Source organism: Dromiciops gliroides, chromosome 1, assembly GCF_019393635.1.
Source record: "Dromiciops gliroides isolate mDroGli1 chromosome 1, mDroGli1.pri, whole genome shotgun sequence".
NCBI classification, from domain to species: domain Eukaryota; kingdom Metazoa; phylum Chordata; class Mammalia; order Microbiotheria; family Microbiotheriidae; genus Dromiciops; species Dromiciops gliroides.
Window position 1 is genome coordinate 433082560 of NC_057861.1, and position 27663 is coordinate 433110222.

General features: G+C 39.0%; 1 protein-coding gene across 1 annotated transcript in view; it reads right to left on the reverse strand.

The window, feature by feature from the left end:
• Positions 1–27663, reverse strand: part of ANKDD1B (ankyrin repeat and death domain containing 1B) — an 86626-nt gene that overhangs the window by 27635 nt on the left and 31328 nt on the right. The window contains exons 7-11 of the mRNA XM_043996775.1: positions 26630–26728; positions 18878–18976; positions 10177–10275; positions 5037–5132; positions 1123–1221 (exon numbers count right to left, since the gene is read on the reverse strand). Coding sequence (XP_043852710.1) covers positions 1123–1221; positions 5037–5132; positions 10177–10275; positions 18878–18976; positions 26630–26728 — 492 coding nt within the window. The remainder of the gene's footprint in view (positions 1–1122; positions 1222–5036; positions 5133–10176; positions 10276–18877; positions 18977–26629; positions 26729–27663) is intronic.

The window sequence follows — 27663 nt, forward strand, 5'->3', positions numbered from 1 at the left end:
ATTTGAAATAGGAAATCTTATATAGACAGATGTTGAAAACTATTTACATGTAACTGGAAAATAATAAAATATTTTATTTTTTTTTTAAAAGGGATGGCCTTCTGGTAAGGACAGGAGGGATATATTTTTTAATGAGATGATATATAAACAAAAGATCATTTTTTTAAAATGGGCCAGTAGTGTAATAAAATCAAGAAATAACCAACAAAAAAAAATTAGACATGCATTGTATGATCAGGGTGAGGGTCCATGTTTAGGAGTTAATATATGAAGTAGGAGTGTCTCGAAGAGTGTGCATCCAGAGTAGCCAGCCAATGAGTGATACAGGGGAGGGACTTTGCATTAGATCCATCCTAAAAAGGGAAGTTTGCTGTGGCCAAGCGCATCACTCTTCTACAGTTCGTGTATATTCTTCTAAGCATGTAGTAATAAAGCCTTCATATATTCACCAAATGGGAAACTCCAGTAGTTTTATTTCTGACATAATCAAACTTGGTCCCAAGTAGAGATGAGGGAAAAATGTACCTCCTCCACCTCTTTGCAGAGGTGGGGAACTATGCATGTGGAACATAGTCTATTAGAGGCAATTGGTGTGTTAGTTTTGCTGAGCTTCTTGTTAAAAAAAAAAATTATCCTTTTTTTTCTTAAGGGATGGTTTGTTGGGGAAGAGAGGGAGGAAAAATATATTCAGAAATGAAAGTGGTGTTAAAACAAAAAGAGCAAATAACAATTAAAGGGGGAATGCCTAATCTAACAAATACCTTCAAAAAGACTGGGATATGGGAATTCTTCCATCTCCTTGAAAGGTGGACGAATAAGAAAGCTTTCTAATACCTTAGAAACCCTGTGGACCAACAATTAATAAGATGTGAATAATTTGTGCTTTAAAATTCACTTGGAGACTGGCTTTAAGCAATATGAGTGATTTTATATATTTGGAAGATATTAAATAGCATTTCTCCTTTTAAAAATGACACAATGCAGACTGACTCACTTGGTTTTCACAATGAGGCCTGCAAATTCAGAATTTCACTAAATGGCAACACAATGGCTGGTTTTTCATATATGTAGATTTAGCACAATGAACTTGCAGCAACAGCAATCACATGGACAAATGGTTACCTTATCGACAACCTTCAGATCACAGCCTGCCTTCAGCAGGGTGTCCACCAGTTCCACGTTTCCAAGATCAGCTGCTAGGTGAAGAGGGGTTTGCTGCTTCTGTAACAGTGATTTTATTGGTTAGTTGTGTCTGACTCTATGTGATCTCTTTTGGGGTTTTCTGGGAGAGGACGCCAGCAATTTCTCCTCCAGCTAATTTTACAGATGAGAAAACTGAGGCAAACAGGGTTAAGTGACTTGCCCAGGATTACACAGCTAGTAAATATCTGAAGTCAGATTTGAACATGGGTCTTCCTGACTCTAGGCCTGGCATTGTATCCATTGTGCCACTTAGCTGCCCAATACCCATTTACATACTTAAAAATAGAAGCTCCCAAAGAGATTGTTTCTACCTATTGTTATTTACTATATAAAAAAGTTAAAACTGATCATTTTTGAAAAATATTTATTCATTTAAAAATAATAACAACTTATTACATGTTAACATAATTTTTCTTAAAATAACTATTTTTGTTGGGGGGGGGCAGGGCAATGAGGGTTAAGTGACTTGCCCAAGGTCACACAGCTAGTAAGTGTCAAGTGTCTGAGGCCGGATTTGAACTCAGGTCTTCCTGAATCCAGGGCCGGTGCTTTATCCATTGTGCCACCTAGCTGCCCCCCAAAATAACTATTTTCTTTTTTTTGTTTTGTTTTGTTTTGTTTTGTTTTGTTTTTTAGTGAGGCAATTGGGGTTAAGTGACTTGCCCAGGGTCACACAGCTACAAGTGTCTGAAGCTGGATTTGAACTCAGGTACTCCTGACTCCAGGGCTGGTGCTCTATCCACTGCGCCACCTAGCTGCCCCAATAACTATTTTCTAACAAAAAAATACTGAGATTGGAATTGTTTTACAATTTTTGACAATCTCTTTAATGTCTAGCTTAATAGACACTAGATTCTCATGTCTGCTTCTGTGTTCAATCTGTTGTAGCATGTTTTGGTTGAAGTCTATGAAGACAATCTGGCCTCACAGAGATATGGAAAAGAGTGGAGTACTTTAATAATCAAATTACATCTGAGTATTATTATGAAAATACTTTTGATCTCTTGGACCCCCTGAAAAGGGGAGGGGGGGGGAGAAGAACCATTTTGAGAACTTTTGCTGCTGCTGCTGATCTATTCCAAACTTGTCATTTTGCAGATTAGGGAACTGAGGCCCACACTAAATTCACACAGCAAGTTAATGGTAGTACTAGTTTTAAGATATGAAAATGACTATACCAATCTTCAATGAATGTATAATTAGATGAATCAAAGAATAGAAACTAACCTTAATATAGTATTTTAAAGATAAGATAGCTAGGTGGTACTACGGATAGCACCTACAAGCCATGTGACTCTGGATAAGTCACTTACCTCTGCCTCAAATGAGTTTACTCATCCATAAAATTGGAATAATAATAGCACCTACCTCTCAGGGTTGTGAGGATAAAAGAAGATAATTTTTGTAGTGTTTTGCAAACTTTAGACCACTACATAAATGCCTACTACATACTACAACTACCTACAACTACTTACTACTAACACTTAATACTACTACTACTACTACTACCTACCAATACTTACTACTGCTACCTACTACAACTACTACTATCTATTACTACTTACTACTGTTATTATTATTATATATCTATTCTCTCATTTGATCTTCACAGCAACCCTGAGGTAGTTATTCAAATATTCAAATTCAGTACTAATCTGAAACTTTAAAATCCCAAAGTCAATTTTCTATTCACAGTGGTTTGAGTAGCACATAATTTTCCATCAAATAAAGGGATATTGGGGCAGCTCGGTGGTACAGTGGATAGAGCACCAGCCTGGGAGTCAGGAGGACCTGAGTTCAAAGTCTGCCTCAGACACTTAACACTAACTAGCTGTGTGACCCTGGGCAAATCACTTAACCTCAATTGCCTCACCCCAACCCCGCCCCCAAAAAACAAACAAACAAACAAAAACAAATAAAGGGATATTAAGATGATTTGGAATTTGGTGAATGACCAGAAATAAATACCTTTTACTGATTACATGTTGATTTTGAAGGAGCTTTTTGATGGTATGTCCCAGAGGCTCTGGGTTTGTTTTGGTGTTATATCACATCATGAATAAAAAGTTTGAGAGACATGATTTCTGGGTAATTAATCATTTTATTAATCATGCCAACATATAATTAATAAAAGGGGTCAGTGATACTCTGGAATGCCAAAGACCCCTTATGGAACCCATTCAACACTTATATGCCCTTGGAAGAGTAAGTGTTTCTGGGCATTGTAACAAGTAATGAGAGAAAATGAATATTATAATAAGAAGGGGACTTATTCTAATGAGGGACTTAGGGACTTGACTTTGATCACCTCATTTACTTCCAAACCACTCCCAGCCTTGGGCAATCTAATCAAAGAATTTATCCCCACCCAAACTGAGTAGAATAGAATGGGTTTCCCCACCTGGATGGGATCTGAACAAGATTGAGGAGAAAGTTAATCCAATCCTTCAACAATGTCTTTCAGATGTGGGCTTGGCCTAGTAGACAATAAGGCTTCAGAAAGGGATAAATCCTGTGTCTCCCAAATATTAACAGTTGGTTATTTAATAATATTTCATAATTTCTTTCAGCTGGTTAATATTTTTTTATCAATACTTGGATAAAGAATAGATAGGGCAGGGGCAGCTAGGTGGCGCAGTGGATAGAGCACTGGCCCTGGAGTCAGGAGTACCTGAGTTCAAATCCGGCCTCTGACACTTAACACTTACTAGCTGTGTGACCCTGGGCAAGTCACTTAACCCCAATTGCCTCACTAAAAAAAAAAAAAAGAAGAATAGATAGGGCAGGTAAGTGGCACAGTGCATAGAGCACTAGGCCTGGAGTCAGAAAGACTGATCTTCCTGAGTTTAAATCTGACCCTCAGACACTTACTAGCTGTGTAACCCTGGGCAAGTCACTTAACCCTGTTTGCCTCAATTCTTCCCTTATAAAATGAGCTAGAGAAGGAAATGGCAAACCACTCCAGCATCTTCACCAGATGGGGTCACCAAGAGTCAGACACGATTGAAATAACTCCACCACTACCACCACTATACTCATCAAGTTTACAGATGACACAAGGCTCAGAAGGATGGCTAACACACTGGATGACAGCTAAGATGTAAAAAGATCTCAATAGGTGAGGGCACAGCAATGTGATTCACAGTTTAATTTCAGTCCCAGATCTCCCACTGAATAACTAGCTAAGCAATTTTGGGACAAGCGGTTGGAATAAACTTAATCTCTGGGCTTCAGTGTGCTGATCTGTAAAATGACGGCATTATACTAGAAGATGTAGAAGGTCCCTCCAAGCCCTAAGGTTCTTTGGCTCTAAATCATATTTATTATTCTGTCTCAGCATTTCCAGATGGAGCCAGTGATAGATTGATCTTATGGAGGGTTTGCTGCTTCTTCAGTTAATTGAATCCATGTAATTTTTATATTTCGTGTGGCCTTTCTGTCTTCAGGCTAAAGGAAGATACAAAGACTTCAAGATAGAAATAAAACTTCCTTTTTGTGGAAAGGAGCTGGCTGCCAATGACAGTGCATCAGCCTTGGGCAGTGGCTCTTGATTTAGAGACTCTTCTAGCAATAGGTCTCTGAGCCATTGTTTTTCTATCAAAATATCTGGACGTGTCAAATGTGAACATTTGAATAATGCACTGGCTGCTATCCATCAACCAGAGGAAGCTTGAGCTCTGGGTGTGGGAGGGAGGGGGAAAGGGAGGATGAAAAATATCTGTTTCCTTCTGAAGAGCTGGCCCTTATCCTTCAAGCCACCTTGACTTTCACTAGAAGCAATATGCAAACCAACATAGCATTTATACCAATGGGTTCTGCCTCACTTTGCTTACCTGATTTAAAGCATCAATGTTGTGCTTAGCTCCCAATAAGTTGTTCACTACAGTGATGTGGTTATTGGCAACAGCTAAGTGAAGAGGGGAATCCTGCTGCAGAAAGAGAGAAGCCACTTCAAAATGGGGGTATTCTCATTTAGCTGTATTAGTCATATGTCATTGCAATGTGGTACAATGAATTGGCCTCCAACACGGAGGTCATGGGTTCAAATCTCAGTTCTTCCACTTACTACCTAGGTGACCTTGGAAAAGTTAGAGGATCATAGAAGGATCGATGAATGGACCACAAAGGCCTTCTGGTCCATCCTCTCCTTTGAGAGGAGTCAACATAATGAATCAAGGACTGACCTTGGACTCACATAGACCTGGGTCATATCCAGTACATCCTGGGTGTGGAGCCAGGAGGAAGTAACTTCCCTGCTCTCTAGGCCAGAAGTATCAAACACCAGTGGAGTGAGAGAAAACATTAAAATGGAATTGGGAAATAACTAACAAAATAAATACAAAATCAATAAAATATAGATAATACATTTAAAAACTAAGTTAATATGTGGCCCAAAGGGATACTTATGTATGATTTAGTGGCCCCCATATCTATCTAAGTTTGACACCCCCTGCTCTAGGAAACTCCCAAAATCTGTAAGTGGTAGAGAAGGGGATGATTTGCATTAATAGAAGGAGTTTTCTCTTCCAGAATTCTTTAGACCAAAGAAATCAGATTCTCTGTTGCCCTTGCTTCCCCCAGAACTCCTGTATATTTTTATGTTTTACACTGATTTTCTGTGCCCATGTTGTACATGAGAAACACAAGAGGATAGTAGCTTCTTGAGGAGAGATGCTGTTCCTGTTTTGTTTTTGAATCACTAGCACCTAGCATATGTAGTAGACACTTAATAAGCTCTTGCTGAATTGAATTGAATTCTTCTTGGAGCCCATAGCCATTTCTTTTTTTTTCTTTTTCTTTTTTTTTTTTAGTGAGACAATTGGGGTTAAGTGACTTGCCCAGGGTCACACAGCTAGTAAGTGTCAAGTGTCTGAGGCCGGATTTGAACTCAGGTACTCCTGACTCCAGGGCCGGTGCTCTATCCACTGCGCCACCTAGCTGCCCCTCCATAGCCATTTCTAAAGTACCACTGCCAAGGTCCAGCTCCAATGAACTGCTCAAGAGCTTTGCTGGTGGGGGCAGCTAGGTGGTTCAGTGGATAAAGCACCAGCCCTGGTTTCAGGAGGACCTGAGTTCAAATCCGACCTCAGACACTTGACACTTACTAGCTGTGTGACCCCGGGCAAGTCACTTAACCCTCATTGCCCTGGAAAAAAAAAAAAAGAGCTTTGCTGGCTGCTTCTTCCTCCTACTCTCTCCACCTCTACCCCAATCTGACCACTAGTGATACCCAAACCATTTTCTCTTCCCTCTTCTAGCCCTCAGCTTTCCTATTTCTTTTTTTCCCTTTTTTTTGTTTTCATAGGATTTTCAGTTCCAAATTTTTCTCTCACCCTCCCTTCCCTCCCACCTCCCCAAGACAGAAAGCAATCTAATATAGGTTATATATGTGCAATCACATTAAACATATTTCTGCATTAGTCATATCGTGAAAGAAGAATCAGAGCACAAGGGAAAAACCTCAAAAAAGAAGAAAAAAAAACCAGCCCAAAAGTAGACACAGTATGGTTCAATCTGCCTTCATAAACCACAGTTCTTTTTTCTGGATGTTGAGAACATTTTCTATCATGAAATTCTTTGAAATTGTTTTGGACCATTGCATTGCTAAAAAGAGCCAAGTCTATCACCATTGTTCATCACACAATGTTACTGTTACTATATACAATGTTCTCCTGGTTCTGCTCCTCTCAGTCAGCATCAGTTCATGTAAGTCCTTCCAGGTTTCTCTGAACTCCTCATGCTCATCATTACTTTTCACGTTGATTTTTTAAACCTTTGTGTTCTAATTTTTCTTCTTCCCTCCCTCCTCATCCCTCCTTGTGAAATCCAGCAATTCAATAAAAGTCATACATATGAAGTTATGAAAAACATATTCTCATTAGTCAGGTTGTGAAAGAAAATAGACAAAATACCTTTAAAAGAGGAACTAAGAAATAAAATTATACTTCAATCTGTATTCAGATACCGTCAGTTCTATCTCTGTTGATGGTTTGCATTTTTCATACGTCCTTCTGATAGCATCCTGCTCATATTTCTTTCACAGTAATTATTGTTAACTGTGTTACCCTCCATCTTAATCCCTCCCCCTTGATATTTACTCTATTATCTATCTTCCTTCACCCTATCCCTCCTCGAAAGTGTTTTGCTTTTTACTGTCCCCTCCCCCAATCTGCTCTTCCTTCCATTGCCTCCTCCCCCTTATCCCCTTCCCCTCCCACTTTCCCACAGGGCAAAATATATTACTATCACCTTTTGCAGCTTTCCTATTTCTACTCTTACTACCAAATTTTCACTCCCTTAGTCAATATCAAACCATAATGCCCCTTTCTGGACACAAGGTGAAACCAAGGTGAGTGCTAGAGGTGGGAGAAGTGAATTGAGGAGTGACAAAGAAGGTGAATAACTGAAAGGGAGACTGGGGTGTTTATGAAAAACTAAATCATTTTGCTCAAGATTATCCAAGGTAGAGTATAGATCACAAGCATAATAACTCTCACATTTGACAGAAGAAGAAACTGAGTCAGAAAGTTTAAGTAATAATAGCTAACATGTCTGTAATACTCTAAGGTTTGCAAAGCTATTTGCATATATTCATTTGATCCTCACAACAACCCTATAAAGTTGGGATATTAATATCTTCATTTTACTAATGAAGAAATTGAGAATGAGAGTAGTTAAGTGATTTGTTCAAGGTCACATAGCTTTGACAAAGCAGTCCTGGCATTCAAACCCATGTCTTCTGACTCCCAGATTTAGAACTTTTTCCATTATTCCTGGGCTGACCCCCTACCAAAAAGAGGTTGGTAAGAGGAAGAGAGGATGGCCAAATATGCAAGAAAATAAGGATGAGAGAGACAATGACAATATTCAGGGAGAGGGAATAGGTGAATTGGAAGAAGTGATTGATTCAGAGATGTCTGTGAGAGTGGGTGGATGGGTGAGTGAACAGGCAGGTATGGCCACAGGCAGGTCAGTGGGAACAGGGTGTGGTTGGTCAAGCAGGAGGCTAGTTGATAAAACAGGAAAGGTAACTCAAAGGGAAGGGCACATGGAAAGGAAGGCAAAGAGGAAGGAGGAAGGGGGAGAGGGGGAGGGGGGATGAGAAAACAGGAAAGACCTAAAAGTGCCAAGAGGTAGGAAGAAGCATGGTTTAGAGAACGGAAGACTGGACTAAATTGAGAGAGATGACTTCAAGTCTTAGGGCTACTGCTTGGGTATTTTCATGACTGTGGTCACTTAAGCTCTCTGATCCTTAATTTTCTCATATGGAAGATGAGGGGGATGTGGTTAAATTACATGCTCTCTCAGGTCCTTCCCAGGCCTTCCCATCTATGCCTCTGGAAAGCAAAGTCTACCCAGGTGGGTAGAATTACTGTAAAGAAATATATGCCAATGGTGCCAAACTCTAATAGAAAGGGTGGTGAGTAATCTGTATGTAAGGATCCCTGCAGGCTGTATATTGGTTTAAAAATGTAATATCATCTGTCTCATATTGTATTTTTATTTGTGTTGTAAATGTTTACCAATTACATTTTAATCTGGTTTGTGCAGCACTGGGATAGGCCATATATTTGATACCTCTGATATTGTCTTTCATAGCCAGACCAAACTGAACTGTGATATGAGACAGGTTTATTTCCCATTTTACCTTCAAACCTTCTTGAATTCTTAAGCAGAAGGAAGAAAAGAACCCCCTCCCCCCAATAATAAACATTCTTTGTAAGGAATGGCCCTCTGAAGGAGGGAAGGAAAGGTGATACACTGGGAAATGTAGGTGGTATGAGAACAAAAAAATAATCAATAAAATTTTAAAAAGAAAAAACAAAATAGCTCCCATTTCTATATCACATTAATTTTGTTTGTTTATTTGTTTGTTTTTTGTTTTTTTGTGAGGCAATTGGGGTTAAGTGACTTGCCCAGGGTCACACAGCTAGTAAGTGTTAAGTGTCTGAGGCCGGATTTGAACTCAGGTACTCCTGACTCCAGGGCCGGTGCTTTATCCACTGCGCCACCTAGCTGCCCCCACATTAATTTTTAAAAGGCACTTTCATCACAACAACCTTATGAAGCAGATTGTGACAATATTATCCCCATTTTACAGATGAAGAAACTATACTCAGGTGATGTGACTTGCTCAGAGACACACAGCAATAAACGAGTCTGAACCAGGACTCAAACCTAGATCTTCTTCTGACTCCAGGTTTTGAAATGTCAGTGAATACTACAATTACCCAACTGACATCGTGGCCAAAACACTTCTGCAAATCAGGACATTTTTTGGACTGAACCAAGAAAATTTCAAGCCAGTTCCAATGAAAACTTGTCCTCCAAAACAGCCAAACCCAGTTCAAGGCACACCCTCAGTCTGGAACTATCAGAACATATAGTAACAGATAATTGGAATCAGAATGAATAATATTCTCAGGAAAGAAAAAAATAGAGTAAAAAAGGTGAAAGGATTTTCCTGGTCTAGTTCCAACACAGAAGGTCACTGTCAAAATGTTTGCTTTGGGTGTGTTGGGTCTTTTTGAAAGCCAACATGAAATTCCAGAAACTCAAGTTAGAAGAGTTGATTGATTTTTAAAGAAAAATGGATAGCTTCAGAAGAAACAAATGATATTTTTTCATTGTGTAGCTATGCATATAGATACCCTAATAAATATAGTAGCTTTCTCATTTTCTCAGACAAATTTAATAACAGTAATGGTATCTTGGGCATATATGAAAGTTTTATTGCTCTAAATATTTAAAATGTAAAATATACAGGTTTATTTTTCATCTGCATTAGAATTTTACCTACCTCTTCCTAAAAAAAAAATCTAAAGAAGAGTCTCTACCATAAATAAATCTATCTTCCAAAAATGTAACAATCCATTCAAAAACCAATAACCACTCAGCCAGAGTCAACCAGCCACAGCAAAGCATGTCGGGCAATATGACCAACCAAATGAGAAATTACTGTCCATGACTCACCTCAGCTTTCTGGTTCAGAGCAGCATTTTCACTGAGAAGAAACATGACAAGGGGTATGTGCCCATTTTGGGTTGCTATTTGCAAAGCAGTAATGTTGTTCTGAGAGAAAAAAAGAAGGGTTGGGGGAGGGGAAAGGGTTTTCAGGTTATAATTCATAATGCTGCCTTTAATATGTCAAGCATCTGTAATTTCAATTGTGGATGGAAATTTCACACCTTGTTAATAGTCATGATCATTGCTAACATTTGTATAGTGCTTCAAATTTGCAGATGGTTTTCCATATAGACTGAGTTGCATTGCCCAAGGAAAAAAAATTAGAAACAGGTGACTGGCCCGCTGATGGTATACACCTTTGAATTTAAGTTAGGCAAAGTCCATTGGCAGGCCAAAATGGTAGGGCTTCCACTTTGGTATGACCCACCAAAATGGCATTTTTTCCCAAGAACCCAAGGTCATGTCCATGCCAGATAAGCCATAGGAACAGAATGTTAGTGGAGAATTCAGAATGGTTCTAATTATTTGTACAATAGGTATTTCTGGTTGTACACTATTCATAGAGCTATGGCCCAAATGAATACATTTTCTCCAAGGTGCCAATGAAGTAGAAGCACAATTTCCTTTCTCCCAGGGATAGGAAATGAACATCTAGTTTGATTTCCCACTGGTCCCCACATAAACCCTTTACCTAAGCCAAATTATTTTATTTTATGTACCTTAAACTCTACAGCCCCTGTAAGATACCCTTCCTAGTCCTTTTCTGGGCAACTAGATGGTGCAGTGAATAGACTACAATGCCTAGAATCAGGAAGATCTGAATTAAAATCTGGCTTTGGACACTTATTAGCTACATGGCCATGGGTAAGTGACTTCACCCTATTTGTTTCAGTTTCCTCCTCTGTAAAGTGAGCTGGAGAAGAAAATGGCAAAGCACTCCAGTATCTCTCCACCCCCCCCCCCATTTATTTAGCTATCTACCTATGTATTTATTAATTTATTCATTAATTTATTATTTTTAAGATGATATCCCTTTATCTTTTAACATATACACATATGACATATTTAATGTAAATTTTCTACATTTTTACATTTAGATATGCCTAGATATATTGTAATACATATAACTTATTATTTAGAATTTTCCCCACTTTACATGTAAAAACAAATTGTACCATCAATTTTTAAAACTTTGTGTTCCAAATTCTCTTCCTTCCTCCCTATGCCCCTTAAGAACTCAAGCGATGTACAGGCATGCAAAACATAGCAGACAAAAAAAACTTTAGAAAAAGGAACTGACAACAACTCTAAAAATATACTTCCATTTGCATCCAGATACCATCAGTTCTCTCTCTGCAGATGGATTGCATTTTTCATAAGTCCTTCAGAGTTGTCTTAGATCATTGCATTTCTTAAAATGACTGAGTCATTTGCAGCAGATCATCTTATAATAATGCTGTTATTTTGTATACAGTACATTTCACTTTGCATCAGCTCATGTAAGTCTTTCCAGGTTTTTCTGATAGCATCCTGCTCATCTTTTTTTTTTTTTAATAGTAAACCACATTTATATAGTATTTTAAAGGGAGATTTCCTTGCAAAACACCTGTGAGGTTGATTATTGCAACAACAATAATAGCTTACGTTTATATAGTACCTTATACCTGAAGAGTTTTCTTCACAATAGCCCATCAAAGTACCATCATCATCCTCATCCTCATCTGACATTGCTCTTGCCTCTGCTTCAAATTTTTCCCAGTTACTATTGCTGTGTTTCCATCCATCCTATTAGCTCCCCATATTTACTCTATTTTCTCTTTTTACCCTTTCCTTCCTCAAAAGTATTTTCCTTCTGACTGCCCCTCCCCCAATCTGCCTTCCCTTCTTTCACCCCTCCCCCCTTATCCCCTTCCCCTCCCACTTTTCCACAGGGCAAGATATATTACTATACCCACTTGAGTTATTCCCTCTTTGAGCCAATTCTGGTGAGAGTAAGGCTCATTCACTCCCTTGCTGCCCCTCCCCCTCCCTCACTCCCTCCCCCTGCCATCTTCCCCTCCACTCCTTTAGCTTTTTCTTGTTTTTTTTTTTATGTGAGATACTTTACTCCATTTTCACCTATCCCTTTCCCTTTCTCCCAGTGTGATTCACTCAATCCTTAATTTTATTTTAAAGATGTCATCATGAGGCAGCTAGGTGACACAGTGGCCCTGGACCCAGGAGGACCTGAGCCCAAATCTGGCCTCAGACGCAAGTCACTCACCAGCTGCTCAACCTTAGACATGCCACCCCACCCTGAATGCCCTAAAAAAAAGGATAAACAAAAAATAAATGCTTTACATATATCATCCCTTCATAATTCCCACCTGTCTTCTGTCTAAATTTATTCCTTTTAGCTGCCCTAATACTAAGAAAGTTCTTCTGAGTTAGAAATATCATCTTCCCATATAGGAATGCAAATGGTTTAATCTTTTAATATCACTCATGATTTCTTTTTCCTGTTTACCTTTTTATGTTTCTCTAGGGTCTTGTATTTGAAAGTCAAATTTTCTGTTCAGTTCAGGTCTTTTCTTCACAAATGCCTGAAAGTCCTTTTTTCATTGAAGTTCCATTTTTTCCCCTGAAAGATTATACTCAGTTTTGCTGGGTAGTTGATTTTTGGTTGTAATCCAAATTCCTTTGCCCTCCAAAATATCATATTCCATGCCCTCTGATCCTTTAATGTAAAAGCTTCTAGATCTTTTGTTATCTTGACTATGGCTCCACCGTACTGGGATTGGTTCTTTCTGGCTGCTTGCAATATTTTCTCTTTGACCTGTGAGCTCTGGAATTTGGCTACAATATTCCTGGAAGTTTTCCTTTTGGGATCTCTTTCAGGAGGTGATTGGTGGATTCTTTCAATTTCTATTTTAACTTCTGCTTCTAGAATATCAGGGCAATTTTCCCTGACAATCTCTTGGAAGATGATGTCTAAGCTCTCTTTTTGATCATGGTTTTCAGGTAGTCTAATAGTTTTCAAGTTATCTCTCCTGGATCTATTTGCCAGCCCAGCTGTTTTTCTTTTCTTTTTATTTCTTTCTTTAATTTGTGTGTGTGTGTGTGGCAATTGGGGTTAAGTGACTTGCCCAGGGTCACACAACTAGTAAGTGTCAAGTGTCTGAGGCCAGATTTGAACTCAGGTCCTCCTGACTCCAGGGTTGGTGCTATATTCACTGCACCACTTAGCTGCCCTCTCAGCTGTTTTTCCAAGAAGATATTTCACATTGCCCTCTATTTTTTATTCATTTGGATTTGCTTTATTGTGTCTTGATTTCTCATAAAGTCATTAGCTTCCATTTGTTCAATCCTAATTCTTAAGCAATTATTTTCTTCACAGAGCTTTTCCATTTGGTTTTTCAAGCTGTTGACTTTTTTAATGACCCTCCTGCATCACTCTCATTTCTCTTTCCATTTTTTCCTCTACCTCTGTTACTTTATATTCAAAGTCCTTTTTGAGTGCTTCTATGGCCTGAGACCAATTCATATTTTTCTTGGAAACTTTGGGTGTAGGAGTTTTGACTTTGTTATCTACTTCTGAGGGTGTATTGTGATCTTCCTTGTCACCAAAGAAACTTTCTATGGTCTGCATCCTTTTCTGTCTATTCATTTTGATAGCCTATATCTTGACTTTTAACTCCTTCTTAAAGTGGGGCACTGCTTCCAGGGCACACCATCCCAAGCTTCAGGGGGTCCCAGGTGATATGATTTAAGGAGAGGCATGTTCTGCACTCACGTGGCCTGTGCTCTGGTCTGTAAATAATCCCAAGCCTACTCTCTCTTCAACTGGGAAACAAAAAAATCTGTTTTGCTGTGGTTGCTAGCTCCAGTGAGCCTACGACCCTCCCCCACCTGGGCCACCACTCAAGATTGCTTCTTGATTCCCACCATGGGCAAAACAATCGAGTTCCACCTCAACACCAGCAGAGACCCCTATAATTTCCCCCTGTCAGCTGCTCAGCCCTCTCACCAGACCGTGAGCTTAGTTCCAGAAGAAGCCGCCACTGCAGCTGATTCAGAGGCTCCAGGGGTCTGTTTTTCTGGTGTGGCTTTCCTGGGGCTTTCCTGGTACCGGATCTGCATGACATAGCCATGGGGCTGGGGTCCACTCCCACCCCAACCTTCTAAGCCATCTTTGGCTGGAAAATGATCTCATGCCATCCTTTTGTGGGTTCTGGTGCTCCAGGAATAGTCTTATGGCATTATTTGGAGGGTTTGGGTTTTTTTGTGATCGTGTGGGTAGCTCCGAGAAGTTACTGCCTTTCCTCTACCATCTTAGCTCTGCCCCCCCTCCCCCACTCCAGTATCTTTGCCAAGAAAACCCCAAACGGGGTCAGGTAGAGTCAGACAAAGTTGAACAACAAAGTCCTCTTCTAAATTCTACTCATTCTTCAAGATCCAGTTCAAAACTTACTTCCTCCATGTAGCCTTCTGCTTTCAGCCCACGCAAAAGAATTTTCTCTTCTCAACTTTTGTATGCCTTATTGTCTGTGTCACTTATAGTCATACACTGACTTAGACTGTTACTTCATGTGGTAGAAGCAATATCTGCTCATCTGGTTGGGGCCCAGAAAAGTTAAACTGGATGGTCCGTGATATATTGCCTAGTTTCTCCTAAAAAGACAACCAAACCAACCTCAAAACTTAATTGTTTCAGAGAACTAAGCTGTTTAGGCAGTTTCCTTATCTCCTAAGGCATAAAAGCCCGTTGCTGGAAGAGTTGGCAATTCTCCATCTTGATGTACACACACTCCTTTGTGAGTTGACAGTCCTCTGATTAGGCTCACCATCAAAGCAAATGTGGAGGTGGAGCAAGCATGTATTGCTCGGCTATTGTGTATTAGCCACAGTGCTAAGTGCCTTATTTCATTTGATCTTCACAGTAACCCTGTGAGATAGGTGCTATTTTCCCACTTTACAGTTGAGGAAACTGAGGCAGAAAGAGATTGAGTGACTTTCCCAGAGTCACATAGGTAGTAAGTGTTCAAGCCAGATTTGAACTTAGGTTTTCCTGACTATAAGCCCTACACTTCCTCTATCTGCTATTGTTGAGGAAATTTCTTTAGTGAAATGTTACATGGTCTGCACATATCTCATTTCATTCCAGGCCTAAACCATAGGCATGGCCTACATCAGACCCAGCCCAGATGATTTACTAAAGCAAATATGGTGTCCAGAAAAAAAAGGGAAGCAATCATCCTACACGAGGCAGACACCATCTGGATTATTATGTCCAGTTCTTGTCCGTGTTTTTTTTTCTTTTCTTTTCTTTTTTTTTTAGTGAGACAATTGGGGTTAAGTGACTTGCCCAGGGTCACATAGCTAGTAAGTGTTAAGTGTCTGAGGCCAGAATTGAACTCAGGTACTCCTGACTCTATCCACTGCGCCACCTAGCTGTCCCTCTTGTCCGTGTTTTGTAAAGAAAACTAACAAGACATAGTACTTCCAGAGAAGAGTAACCAGGATGGTGGGAAGACCACAAATTGTGCCAAACAAGAGTCAGTTAAAAGAACCAAGGCAGTTTAGAATGTAAAATAAAGGGGTTGGTGGTTGATGTTGGCAGAATCGTTTTCAAGTGTTTGAAAAGTTATTTTGTGGGAGGGGGATTAAAGTTCTTTTGATAAGCATTAGAGGAGCTTCACTAGGAAAAAAGGATAGAAACTCCAGGAAGACATTTCACCTTGTTTAATAAACTAAAATTAACTCCACAGTTACTTCCTGATTGAGTCTTACTGGTTTTTCTTGCCTACGATTTCTACTCTTCTTTTTTTTGGGGGGGGGGGGGCATTGGGGGAGGGTGAGGTGGGGAGAGACAATTGGTATTACGTGACTTGCCCAGGGTTACAAACTAGTAAATGTCTGAGGCCAAATTTGAGCTCAAGTCTTCCTGATTCCAGGGCTGGTGCTCTATCCACTGCACTACCTAGGTGCCCCTCTACTCTTTCTTGAATCCAATCTTCACCCAAATAATCTTCCTAATGTACTGCCCCAATCACATCACTCTTTAATTAAAAAAATAAAAACAAGAACAAGAACAAAAACAAGAAAATGTTGGTAGTTCCTCAATGGGCAATTTAATAAACAGTAAAAATTTTATTCTGGCATCCCAGGCTTTTTGCAATCTGGTTTCTATCTATTTTTTTTTTCTTTTTGATGTTGCTATTGATGTTGTGGGGCAATGAGGGTTAAGTCACTTGCCCAGGGTCACACAGCTAGTAAGTATCAAGTGTCTGAGACAGGATTTGAACTCAGGTCTGACTGAATCCAGGGCTGGTGCTTTATCCACTGTACCACCTAACTACCTCTGGTTTCTACCTATTCTTCCAACTTTATATGAAGTATCCCAAAAGCCTCAGTGCCTTTTTAAGCTGTTAAAGACTTAATAGCTTCTTTCTCCCAGCTCTCCCTATCTTTTTTCTTCTTTCTTCCTTCACAGTCCATCCCTGGTCCCATGAACCTGAAGGAGCTGGAAGACTCTGTAGGTTCAGGGCTCTAAGTTTCCCCTTGGTCTGAACTTCCTGCCCCAGTGATTCAACCATAGACCTCAGATGCCCATCCAGCTCAGCCTTGTCTGTTCCACCTTCACACCAGTTGCCTTGCCCTCTTAAGAGTGACTTTGCGGGGGCAGCTAGATGGCGCAGTGGATAGAGCACTGGCCCTGGATTCAGGAGTACCTGAGTTCAAATCTGGCCTCAGACACTTGACACTTACTAGCTGTGTGACCCTGGGCAAGTCATTTCACCCCCATTTCCCCGCAAAAAAAAAAAAGAAAAAAAAGAGTGACTTTGCCCTGTGGGCTCTTCTTTGATTATGAATTCTTGCCAAGGATGCCATGTCTTGAGGACCTCTCTAGTCCAGCGGTTTTAGCTGCTCAGCTCACTTCCTATTTTCTCTCAGGTCCACTCCACCCCAGCACTAGTTTGCTTTTCTCACCCTCCCTGCCTCCTTCCACCTCCCCTTAATATTTAGTCTTCATTAAAATGCAAACTCCTTCAGAGTAGGGACTGTTTTGTTTTCTTGCTTTTTGTATCCACACCACATAACATTCCATCTACTACATAGAAAGTGCTTAATAAATATTTTCTCTAAGTATGAAGCTTTTGCTCCCTTCCCATTCTGTCTGGAGATGATTTCTTCCTCTTCAAATGTCTTGTTACTCTTTGACCCTTTCTTTACCCTTGTAACATCCTCGTTGTGTTATGGTCCACAGGATTACAGCATCATAGAATGAGAGCTGGAAGAGACCTCACAAGTCCTGGAATCCTATCCTCTTACAGATGAGGGAACAGAGGCCTAGAGAAATTGCGACTAGCCCAAGGTTACACAAGTAGTAAGAGTGTCAGAGGCAGGATTTGAATACTGGTTCTCTGTTTCTGGAGTTATTGCAAGTTCCCCTGAACCACTAAAACCCTATATTTTAGTTTACAAAAACCTGATGGAGCCATCACCACCAGATTCCTACAAAAAGTGAGTAAAACCGGGGCAGCTAGGTGGCACAGTGGATAGAGCACTGGCCCTGGATTCAGGAGGACCTGAGTTCAAATCCAGCCTCAGACACTTGACACTTACTAGCTGTGTGACCTTGGGCAAGTCACTTAACCCTCATTGCCCAACCCTCCCCCCAAAAAATTTAAAATTAAAAAAAAAAGTGAGTAAAACTTAGATTGTGAGGAGAGGAGTGTCTCATGGAAAAGCCCTCATTTTCTCATATCTTTCTTTACTTTTATTTTTTAAAATGTGCTCAAAAACCCAGATTAAAAGGATATATGGTAGTTTCCCAATAACCCCTAAGAAATATATGATTGAGTCTTGTTTTGCTTCCTCAGACGTACTCTGAGGAACTTAGTGCTTCATGTAGTTGAATTTTAGTGATTCCCACAAACCCCTTCTCTGCCAGGATACTATTTCTTTCAAGAAGTTTCTTTCTCCTTACATCCTTCTTACTTATTAAGCACAGTTCACTGTGAGCCCGTAGCCTTCTGGCTCAATTTGTAATCAAGTGGAGACACAGTCTTCACTTTTGTGTAGAGGTCTTTGGAGAATGGATTAATGTCCCCTCTTATGTGTTTGCTTCAGTTCTTTCTAGTACACTCATGTGACATGGCAACCCCTCTCAAACTTAGTCCTCAGATAGCTTAGGCAAAGGAAAAAAAAAAGGCAAAAAACAAAACCCCAGATATATCCCCTTGTGCCTACCAGACCCCTAACATTTGACCTACTGATGCAACCTAAGGAAACCTAGGGCCTTGCCATCTACCCCATTATTGAACCCTTAGCATTTTTAGGCCTCTCTACCCTCTCTTCAGCTGAACATTGTTATATTGTCTCTCCTAATTAGAGGGTGAGTTTCCCAAGAGCAGGCACTCTCTTGCATTTTCTATTTCCATCTCCAATGCTTAGGACAAATAGAGGCTTAATCTATGCTTTCTTAATTCATTCCTTCATTCTCTATCTCTCTACAAAAATAAAAAAACAAATACTTCTCCCAAGTGAATGAGAAGAAGGGTGTTCCTTTGGAGTAGACATCTATAGAGAATGTGAGAAATAACTCCAAACCAAAGCATAGATGGCATGTTAGCTATTAGTAGTACAAAAAGCCAGTCCTTAGACATTTTCTTGTCCACAAACAATATGGGAAGCACCCCTAATAGAGGTGGTAAGGGATACCTACATTATTTGGAACATTGACATCACATCCCGCATCCAATAACAATTTGCTGCATTCTTTGTGACCTCCTGCAATGGCCAAAAAGAATGGCGTTTCTCCATCCTGTAACAATAAGGAAACAAGTGAGAATAGTCTCTTCCAGTCTCAGTGATCCAACTATAGCACTTAGATTCTTTCAATCTAATTAATTTAATTAATGAGTTGAGCTCCTAAGAATTTCAAGGAAAGAAAGGATTCACTTTACCATATTTACTTATGCATTTCCCCCTCTCCCTCCCACCCCAAATCCCATTTCTCACAATTTGGAGGTAGAAATATGATTATTTTCCACAAAATTCTCCTCCTAGGACTTGCTTTGCTGTTCAGCAGCCAGAGAAGCCACTGGGAAAATTTGGTACAATAACAAAGAATGAACAATTCTGGAACTTAGCTATTGTTTAAAAAAAATGTGTGTGGTGGGGAGGAATCTAAATAATGTTCAAGGTTATGATCCCTAGTTCATCCCTGTTTATATCAGGGAGAAACCTGCTTATAATCATTCTCCCATTTTAGCAGTAGAATATGTTAAGAATGTAAGCTTTTTGAAGTTGAGGACTTACTATTTGGGGGGGGGGGTGTATTTCTAGTGCCTAGAATAGTACCAACACAGAGTTGGCACTTAGGAAACAAGTTAGCAATTGTTGGACTGAATTAAATTGAGAAAGGAAGTGAGAATTAAACATAGTGCTTTTGATGCCAGCTGAACACTTCAGGTTTGTTGAATGCCAGGAAAGAATGCTAGATTAGGAGTGAGAGAGACTAGAGTTTGAGCGCCAACTCCTCCATTAATTACTGTGTATCCTTTGGCAGGTGATTTAACCTCCCTGTGCCTTGGTTTGCCAATCTGAGACATGAAAGAACTAGAATAAAGGACCATTAGGATCCTCTCTAGCTAAATTTACAATCCTATGAATAAATGCAACCCAGAGACTCCTTAGCCAAAGTTCACACTAGTCAAAGTCATTGTGTGTCTAGAGTGATAGTGTCCAAACTCCTTTGATTGCCAGTAAAAAAAAAAAAATTGAACACCCCCAATATAGGCATATTAACTTATAAGTAAATGAACATATGGGGAGCTAGGTGGTCCCATGGTACATAGAATTCCAGGCCTGGAGTCAAGAAGACTCATCTTTCTGAGTTCAAATCTGGTCTCAGATACTTCCTACCTGTGTGAACCTGGGCAAGTCGCTTAACCCTTCTTGCCTCAGTTTCCTCATTTGTAAAAGGAGCTAGAGAAGAAAATGTCAAACTACTCCAGCATCTCTGACAAGAAAACCCCAAATCGGGTTACAGAGTCAGTCATGACAGAACAAAACAAATGTACATATACTTCTGTACTAATAATTAAAAAACATTATACATTATACAATTTACAACAAAATATATGTTATATATTACACATTATAAAACACAACAAAAATTGAGATTTTTAAAGGATGAGATAAATATGGAATAATATTCAATCCTAGAAGTAATAGGGAGTGACTGGGATCAATATTGTTTATTGTTTCAGTCATGTCTGACTGTGTCTCCATTTGCAGTTTTCTTGGCAAAGATACTTCTCCACCTCATTTTACAGATGAGGAAACTGAGGCAAACAGTGATTTTTGCCCAGGGTCACACACCTCATAAGTGTCTGAGGTTGGATTTGAACTCGGGAAGATGAATATCCCTGACTCCAGGTCCAGCACTTTATGCACTGTGCCACCGTAGGAAAATCACTTTGACAGCTGTCCAAGGGTTGGATTGGAAAAGGGAGAGACTTGGAGGAAGGAGACCAATTAGAAAATGACTGCAATAGTTCAAGCCAGAGGTGAAGAGGTCCAGAATTAGGGTAATAGAGGGAAGATGTGATGGGAGGATAACAAGATTTGACTAATGATGGAGAGTGAGGATGGCTCTAAGGTTGCAAACCAGAATGATGGAAAGGACTGGTGGGGTCCTTCCATAGTCATAGCAAAGATAGGAAAAGGGGTGGGTTTGGACAATCTAATGAGGTCTATAATGCAGATAGCAGCCCATTCCTGCTCATACCTTAAAAGTCACTCAATCACCAAAACAAAAAGGGAGGAGACCTGACTCTTACTTACCAGCCACTACCCTGGGACAGAGGGTCAGCCAAGGGACACAGATTCAGCTGAAATGATCTAGGGGAAAAGGTGTGGGTTTACAATCGGGAAAGCAGGAGAGGAATTTTCCCAATAGCACCTGCACAGCTGCTGGTATGGGTGCTCAGGGTGCACTTAGGTTATAACTGCCCTGAAGGGTCCACATCCTGCCCAGAATAGGAGGGGCAGGAAGTTTGCACAGCCTGTAGAGGAGACAGAGTGGGGAATGTTGGGAGATGAGGGTGAAGGGGGTGGTGATACCCCTTTGTATTAAAATCAAGCCCTGTGATTGGGTATTACAAAGAAAATGGGGTATGACCCTTCCCCTTTGGGGGTCCTGCCATGATTCTCTAGGGTCCAGGGTCCTCAATTTGGAGACCACAATATAGAAGGCTTTCACAGGCATTAATCTATCTCTACTCTGACAATCTATTAAATTAAGAAAACAGCTATTTTAAAGAGGCTCACAGGAGCCTCTTTAAAGCATTGGTTTTGTGCAAGAGAACAATGTTGTCATTGTATAACTTGTATAGAGGAAACCAATCGTAAATGGCAATTATGGCTGCTTAGACTGAGTTTTTTCTAGCATGCTGTTTTTTTTGTAAAAAGCTAAAAAGGAGCTGAAATCCTGCTGGGTACATTTCTAATAGCAAAGTATTAAAACTGAGACTTGGAAAAAGCTATTAAGTACTCAAAATTGAACTGTTGATAATAACACTCACCCTTAACCCCACCTCACACAACATTCTGCTTATACCTTTCTTATGTACTTATGTGTTATTTCCTTCCCATTATAATTATCTGTGTATACATACTAGGAAGTAAGCTTCCTGAGGACAGGGGAAATCTTATCTAAACTTTATATGTCCCTCAGGAACTAGCTGACTTCTTTGCATAGAACTTTAAATATTAATTAATAGTTATCATTTGTTGAATGCAATTTAATTATGTAGATATCTCATTTCTTTGGAGGCAGCTAGGTAACTCAGTGGATAGAATGCAGAGGGGCCTAAAGTCAGAAGAACTCAGTTCAAATTCAGCCTCAGACTCTTACTAGCTGTGTGACTCTGGGCAAATAACCCTGTTTGCTTTAATCCACTGGAGAAGGAAATGGCAAACTACTCCAGTATCTTTGCCAAGAAAACCCCATCAATAGCACTGGCATGCTATGGTCTTCAGGACTTCAGAGAGTCAGATATTATAGAATGAAAGAACAAAAAGTCTAATTTCTATATTTATTTTTAAAGGTTGATCTTGCCTAATAGTTTCTCCAGGGGTAAACTGTTTCCAATTCTTTTTTTTCTGAGTTAACCATTTTATTAATATAGCCAACAAGTTATTAATAAAAGGATGGATCTTTGGCCATCTCTCCCAGACCAAAGACAATCACAGTGGCAGGACTCATAGTTTTTAAACCCTTGGAACAGTAGATGTTGAATGGGACTGAGAGCTGACTCCTGCACAGAGAGATTATCTCCACTTGGATCACCCCCAGTCTTGGGTTATCATTCAAAGAATATGTTTCCTTTTCAGCAGGGAAGATGGGGAAGATCTCCAAGTGACACCCCCTCTCCCCCTTGGAGAAGCCTTGGCTATATAGAAAAAAGGATCTGTCTCCACCCAAGCTTGAGAACACAATGAGCTTCCCCCCTAAATTAAATTTCTTGCAAGCTTGGGTGGGGTCTGACCAAGATCAAAGAAAGTCAATTCAATCTCATTATCAGTAATTGAGATTCAAGAAAAACTGGGCTGTCAAGACTTTGGAAGAAGAGGAGAGCTCTGAACTCCAAAAGATATTGGTTATTAGTAATCATTTCTCACATTCTCCCATTTGATTCTTGAGACACATGGCTTCCTCAATGAATCACTAACTGATATTACAAATGCTTCATCCAGGGTTTCTAACTATGGGACTTATTAGGGGAGACAATGTGAAGGGGAAAAGAGGAAGATGGAGGACACTTTAACAGAATCAAAGTGGATAATCACCTTTGATATGTAGACCTTATAGATAAAAGGTACAAAAAAGTAAATAGCGAAATAAAATTCATAGATGTGTTTCCTCTGGAAACATCCTGTTGTTTGGGTGTGGTCTCATAGTAGCAAGCTGTCTTCCTATACTCAGGTTACTTATAGAGATCCTCTTCCTCCGTTAAAAAATTTCCTACAAAATTATTTTAATGCAAATTTAAGTTTACTCTGTAAAAAACCAGGTCAGATAATGAAAATTTGCTCGAACCTTGTTTCTATTATTAGAAGAAAAAATTTGGAACCTTTTGGACCAGGGATTTTACAATTTTAAGTTGTCCAATTGTCATGTTGAGAGAGGTACATATGTATATGTGTGTGCATACACATGCATATACATGTACATATACATATATAAATATGTACATACATATATATATATATATATATATATATAAAAACTCAGATACAAACAATTAGAACCCAATTTTTTATGGTTGGTATTATTCATTACTACTTAGCACTATTAATTCCCTTATTAGGAAGATGAGATTATGCTAAGGAATTAATAACAATACTTTATAAGAAGATGGACTTCAATAAAAAAAAAGGATCCATTTAAGAGTTGCTAGATTAACTTCAGTTGTAACCAATGGTTCTGGGATGGGACTCATAAAATACATTGAGTAACCAATTATAAAACAGTACATATTAAGTAAGTTATTTATAATGAAACATTTCCAACTTCTAGCTATGTTCAAATGAATAACTCCTAACAAAAGTAGATGTCTCTTTTAGGCATTTGGAAGATAGACCACAAGCCATTCTTCTAAAATAGATAATTATGCTGATATTTCTTTCTTTAATGCAGAACTGAGAGAGTTATGATGTTAACTAAGTAACAGAATCATATCCTGGTTTCATAGCTCTTTGCATCATTTGCCTAATTATCCCCATACTATCCATTGTGAGAAGTTAAAAGACTTTAACTTACATGGGAATAAAGAACTGGTAACAGAAGTCAAAGTTAAGTACTTAATTAATTGTTTGGAATATAGAAAGGACTAAAATTCTAGGCCAAATAGCTCAAATCTTATACCTGCATCTTATAGTAACTCAGATGTGTTCCAGTTTTAGTCTATAAGATAAAAATTTAATATTGTGTTCATACTGATCGTCTGACATTATTATAGAAACTTGCATAAAAGAATAGGGGGACATAAGGGAAAGTGTTCCCTTAGCTTGATGTCAATTCCAGGCAATGGTTATATAGATGGCCAATTGCATTGAACCAGGCTTAAAGTCAGCCAGGTAGAATATTTTTCCATTCCATGTGTCTTGTTGGGGAAATTGAGTTAGGAGAATCCTACCTCAGCCCATGCCAATAGTCATTCTCCCAGCCTATCCCATAAGAATTTCACCTGCAGTATATGCATGTAAAACCCCATAGGGTTTCTGGCATCATGGATCATGGGCTCAATAGCATTCCTTGATGATCATACCTGGAGTCAGACTCAGAATAATATCAGTTAACAGTCCCATAAGGTCTTAAATAGTGAGTTCCAATAATCAGTGTTTCAGGTGGATTCAACTTTCAAGGATCACATATCATAAAATAAGATGGAGGCCTTACAAAGGGTTTTAAATGCCAGAGGGTCCGTGTGTGTGTGTGTGTGTGTGTGTGTGTGTGTGTGTTTATGTGAGTGTATGGGGGGGATTGTGGGGGGTTAATTTATTTTTAAAATTTAATTAATTTTTTTGCTACACTTTAAGTTCTGAACTGATTCCTTCCCTCTGTGTCCACTAGAGATGGTCTTCATTTGACAGATTTATAAATACATGTAAAATCAAAGTAAGAATACTTTTATTTTTTATTTCTTTCACTGGAGGTAGATAGCATCTTTCTTCATAGGTCCTTTATAGTATTATAGTACTCAGAATAACTTGGTTATTCACAATTATTCTTCAAACAATATTGCTCTTACTGTATACAACATTCTCTTGGTTCTGTTCATTTCATTTTTCATTATTTCATGCAAGTCTTTCCATGTTTTTAAAAAATCAACCTGTGGGGCAGCTAGATGGCACAGTGGATAGAGCACCGACCCTGGAGTCAGGAGTACCTGAGTTCAAATCCAGCCTCAGATACTTAACACTTACTAGCTGTGTGACCCTGGGCAAGTCACTTAACCCCCATTGCCTCACTAAAAAAACAAAACAAAAAAACAAACAAACCAAAAAAAATCAACCTGTTCATCCTTATAGTACAGTAGCATTCCATCACAATCATACCACAACTTCTTTAACCATTCCCCAATTGATGGGCATCCCCTCAATTTCCAATTCTTTGCCACCACAAAGAGAACTGCTATAAATATCTGAGAATATATAGGTTCTTTTCCTTTTCCCCATAATATACTTTAAAATCTGGTACTGCTAAACCTTCCTAAACATTTTTTCATCAATTCCTTTGATAGTTTTGGCCTTTTGTTCTTCCAAATGAATTTTTTTTTCTAATTCAATAAAATAGTTTTTGGTAATTTAATTGGGCTGACATTGCATAAAGTAGATTAGTTTATATCAAATTGTCATTTTTATTATATTGGTTCTGACCACCCATGAAAAATTACTATTTCTCCAATTATTTAAATCTGACTTTATTTGTATAAAAAGTGTTTTATAATTATGTTCATGTAGTTCCAGAGGAGTTTATATCTGATCCTAGAGGCAATAGAGATCCATTGGAGTTTTGGAATAAGGGTCAAGTTTGTACTTTAGGAATATAATTTTGGCAGATGTGTGTAGTTTGAATTAGACAGGAAAGAGAAGATAGGGAAACAAATTAGGAGTCTGTTAACACAAGGTTCTTGTTATTTTAAATCTATTTGTTTGTGTAAGACTAGCTTTTTTAATCTTACCTGGATTGGAAATCCATGGGCTACTCATGGCCAAATCCCATTCTGATCAGCAGCTTTCACTAGCCCTGTTTTCTAACTTGAGCCAATTTGACATTCCTGAGGTAGCCTGGCAGCCCCAATTCCTGAGAACTCATAGTATTAATGCTAAACTTAGTGCAGACCCCTGATTGGCTTAGAACACCTGATCTTAAGAGAGATCTGCCAACATGGGGGAAACCCCCTCTATTGAAGTAATTCTGGCCAAAAGCATTAAGAGCTTGCATTAGAGTAGTGGTTGTGTGAATAGAGACAAGAGAATAAATCAGAGATGATGTTGAGGAAGGAATGACACGATTTGTCAACTAATTAGACATGTGGAGTGAGAGAGAAAGAGGAGTCGAGGTTAAGACCAAAGTTTTTATGAAGGCTGATTAAAGAAAAAACAGGCTCACCATCAGTCAGGTTCAATACAGCTTCTCTAAGAAGTTTCCATCACCAGAGCTATAAGAGGGACAGTCAAGAGATTGTTGACATAAACAGATTTTAAATGATACAGAATTAGGAAATTGTCATGCAATGCTCAAAAAAAAAATAGAAGAAGCTCCTTTTTACATCATATAATTTGTACAGCTAGAGAGGCTGGATTTTTTTTTTTCTTCTTGGAATCTTTCCTAGAAAGCCATTGCTGTGTGTTTTTGGTATCATCACACTCTCAACCTTCTATGGCTAGGAAATGCACTTACCTCATTGGGTTCATTTATATCTTGCCACTGGATTATCAGCATCTCTACAACAGTGGTATGACCATGTTTTGCTGCTAGGTGCAAAGCTGTATTTCCCTCCTACAATTAGGAACACAAGAGGTAGAATCCCAAAAGGAAAGCAAGCCCTTCCAATATCTGAAAAAAACATCAATATACTGGATCTTTTAAAAGGTTTGAAACTGATTTCATTTGGCATTCAAGATGTAGTCATTTCCACACGTAGCAGCCACTTTTTTTTTTTGGCCCACCCTTGGGTGAAGGTGATATTGACCAGGTAAGTGGCTCAAAATTTACAACAGAAAGAAAGAGCCAAAGAGGGCATATTCTGGGTAATTCAACCAGAATAATTCATTTCTGGCTATGTCACTCAATAGCATCTTCTGCATGAAACCTTTCCTCTTCTCCCCAATTGCTAGTGAACTTTTTATTTATAGGTACTTGTTCTCTCCCTTATTAAAATGTAAGTTCATTGTAAGTAAGAATTGTTTAAATTTTTTTTTGCACTGGTATCTATATCTAGGTGGTGCAGTGGATAGAATACTCATCTGGAAATCAGAAAGACTCATTTTCATTAGTTCAAATTTGGCTTCAGATACTTACTAGCTGTGTGACCCTGGGCAAGTCACTTAACCTTGTTTGCATCAGTTCCTGGAGAAGGATATGGCAAACCACTTTAGTATCTTTGCAAAGAAAAAAAACCCAAAAGGGGTCACAAAGAATTGGACAAGACTGAAACAATTGAACAACATCTATAGAGACTTGCACACAGTAGATGCTTAACAAATTCTTGTTGTTTGACTAAATTTAGAAAATTTTGTAGAACATTTTGCCAAAATGTGAAAATCTTTACCATACTTTTGGGGTGATGGATACTTTCTCCACTACTTAATTTTATTTTTAATTAAGGCCAAGACATGAGGGCATTTACAAAGAATATTTTAGAATTATAGAATCTTTAAAATGGAAGGGATATTGGAAGCCCAATCTCTCACAGATATAGTAGTCCTTCCAAT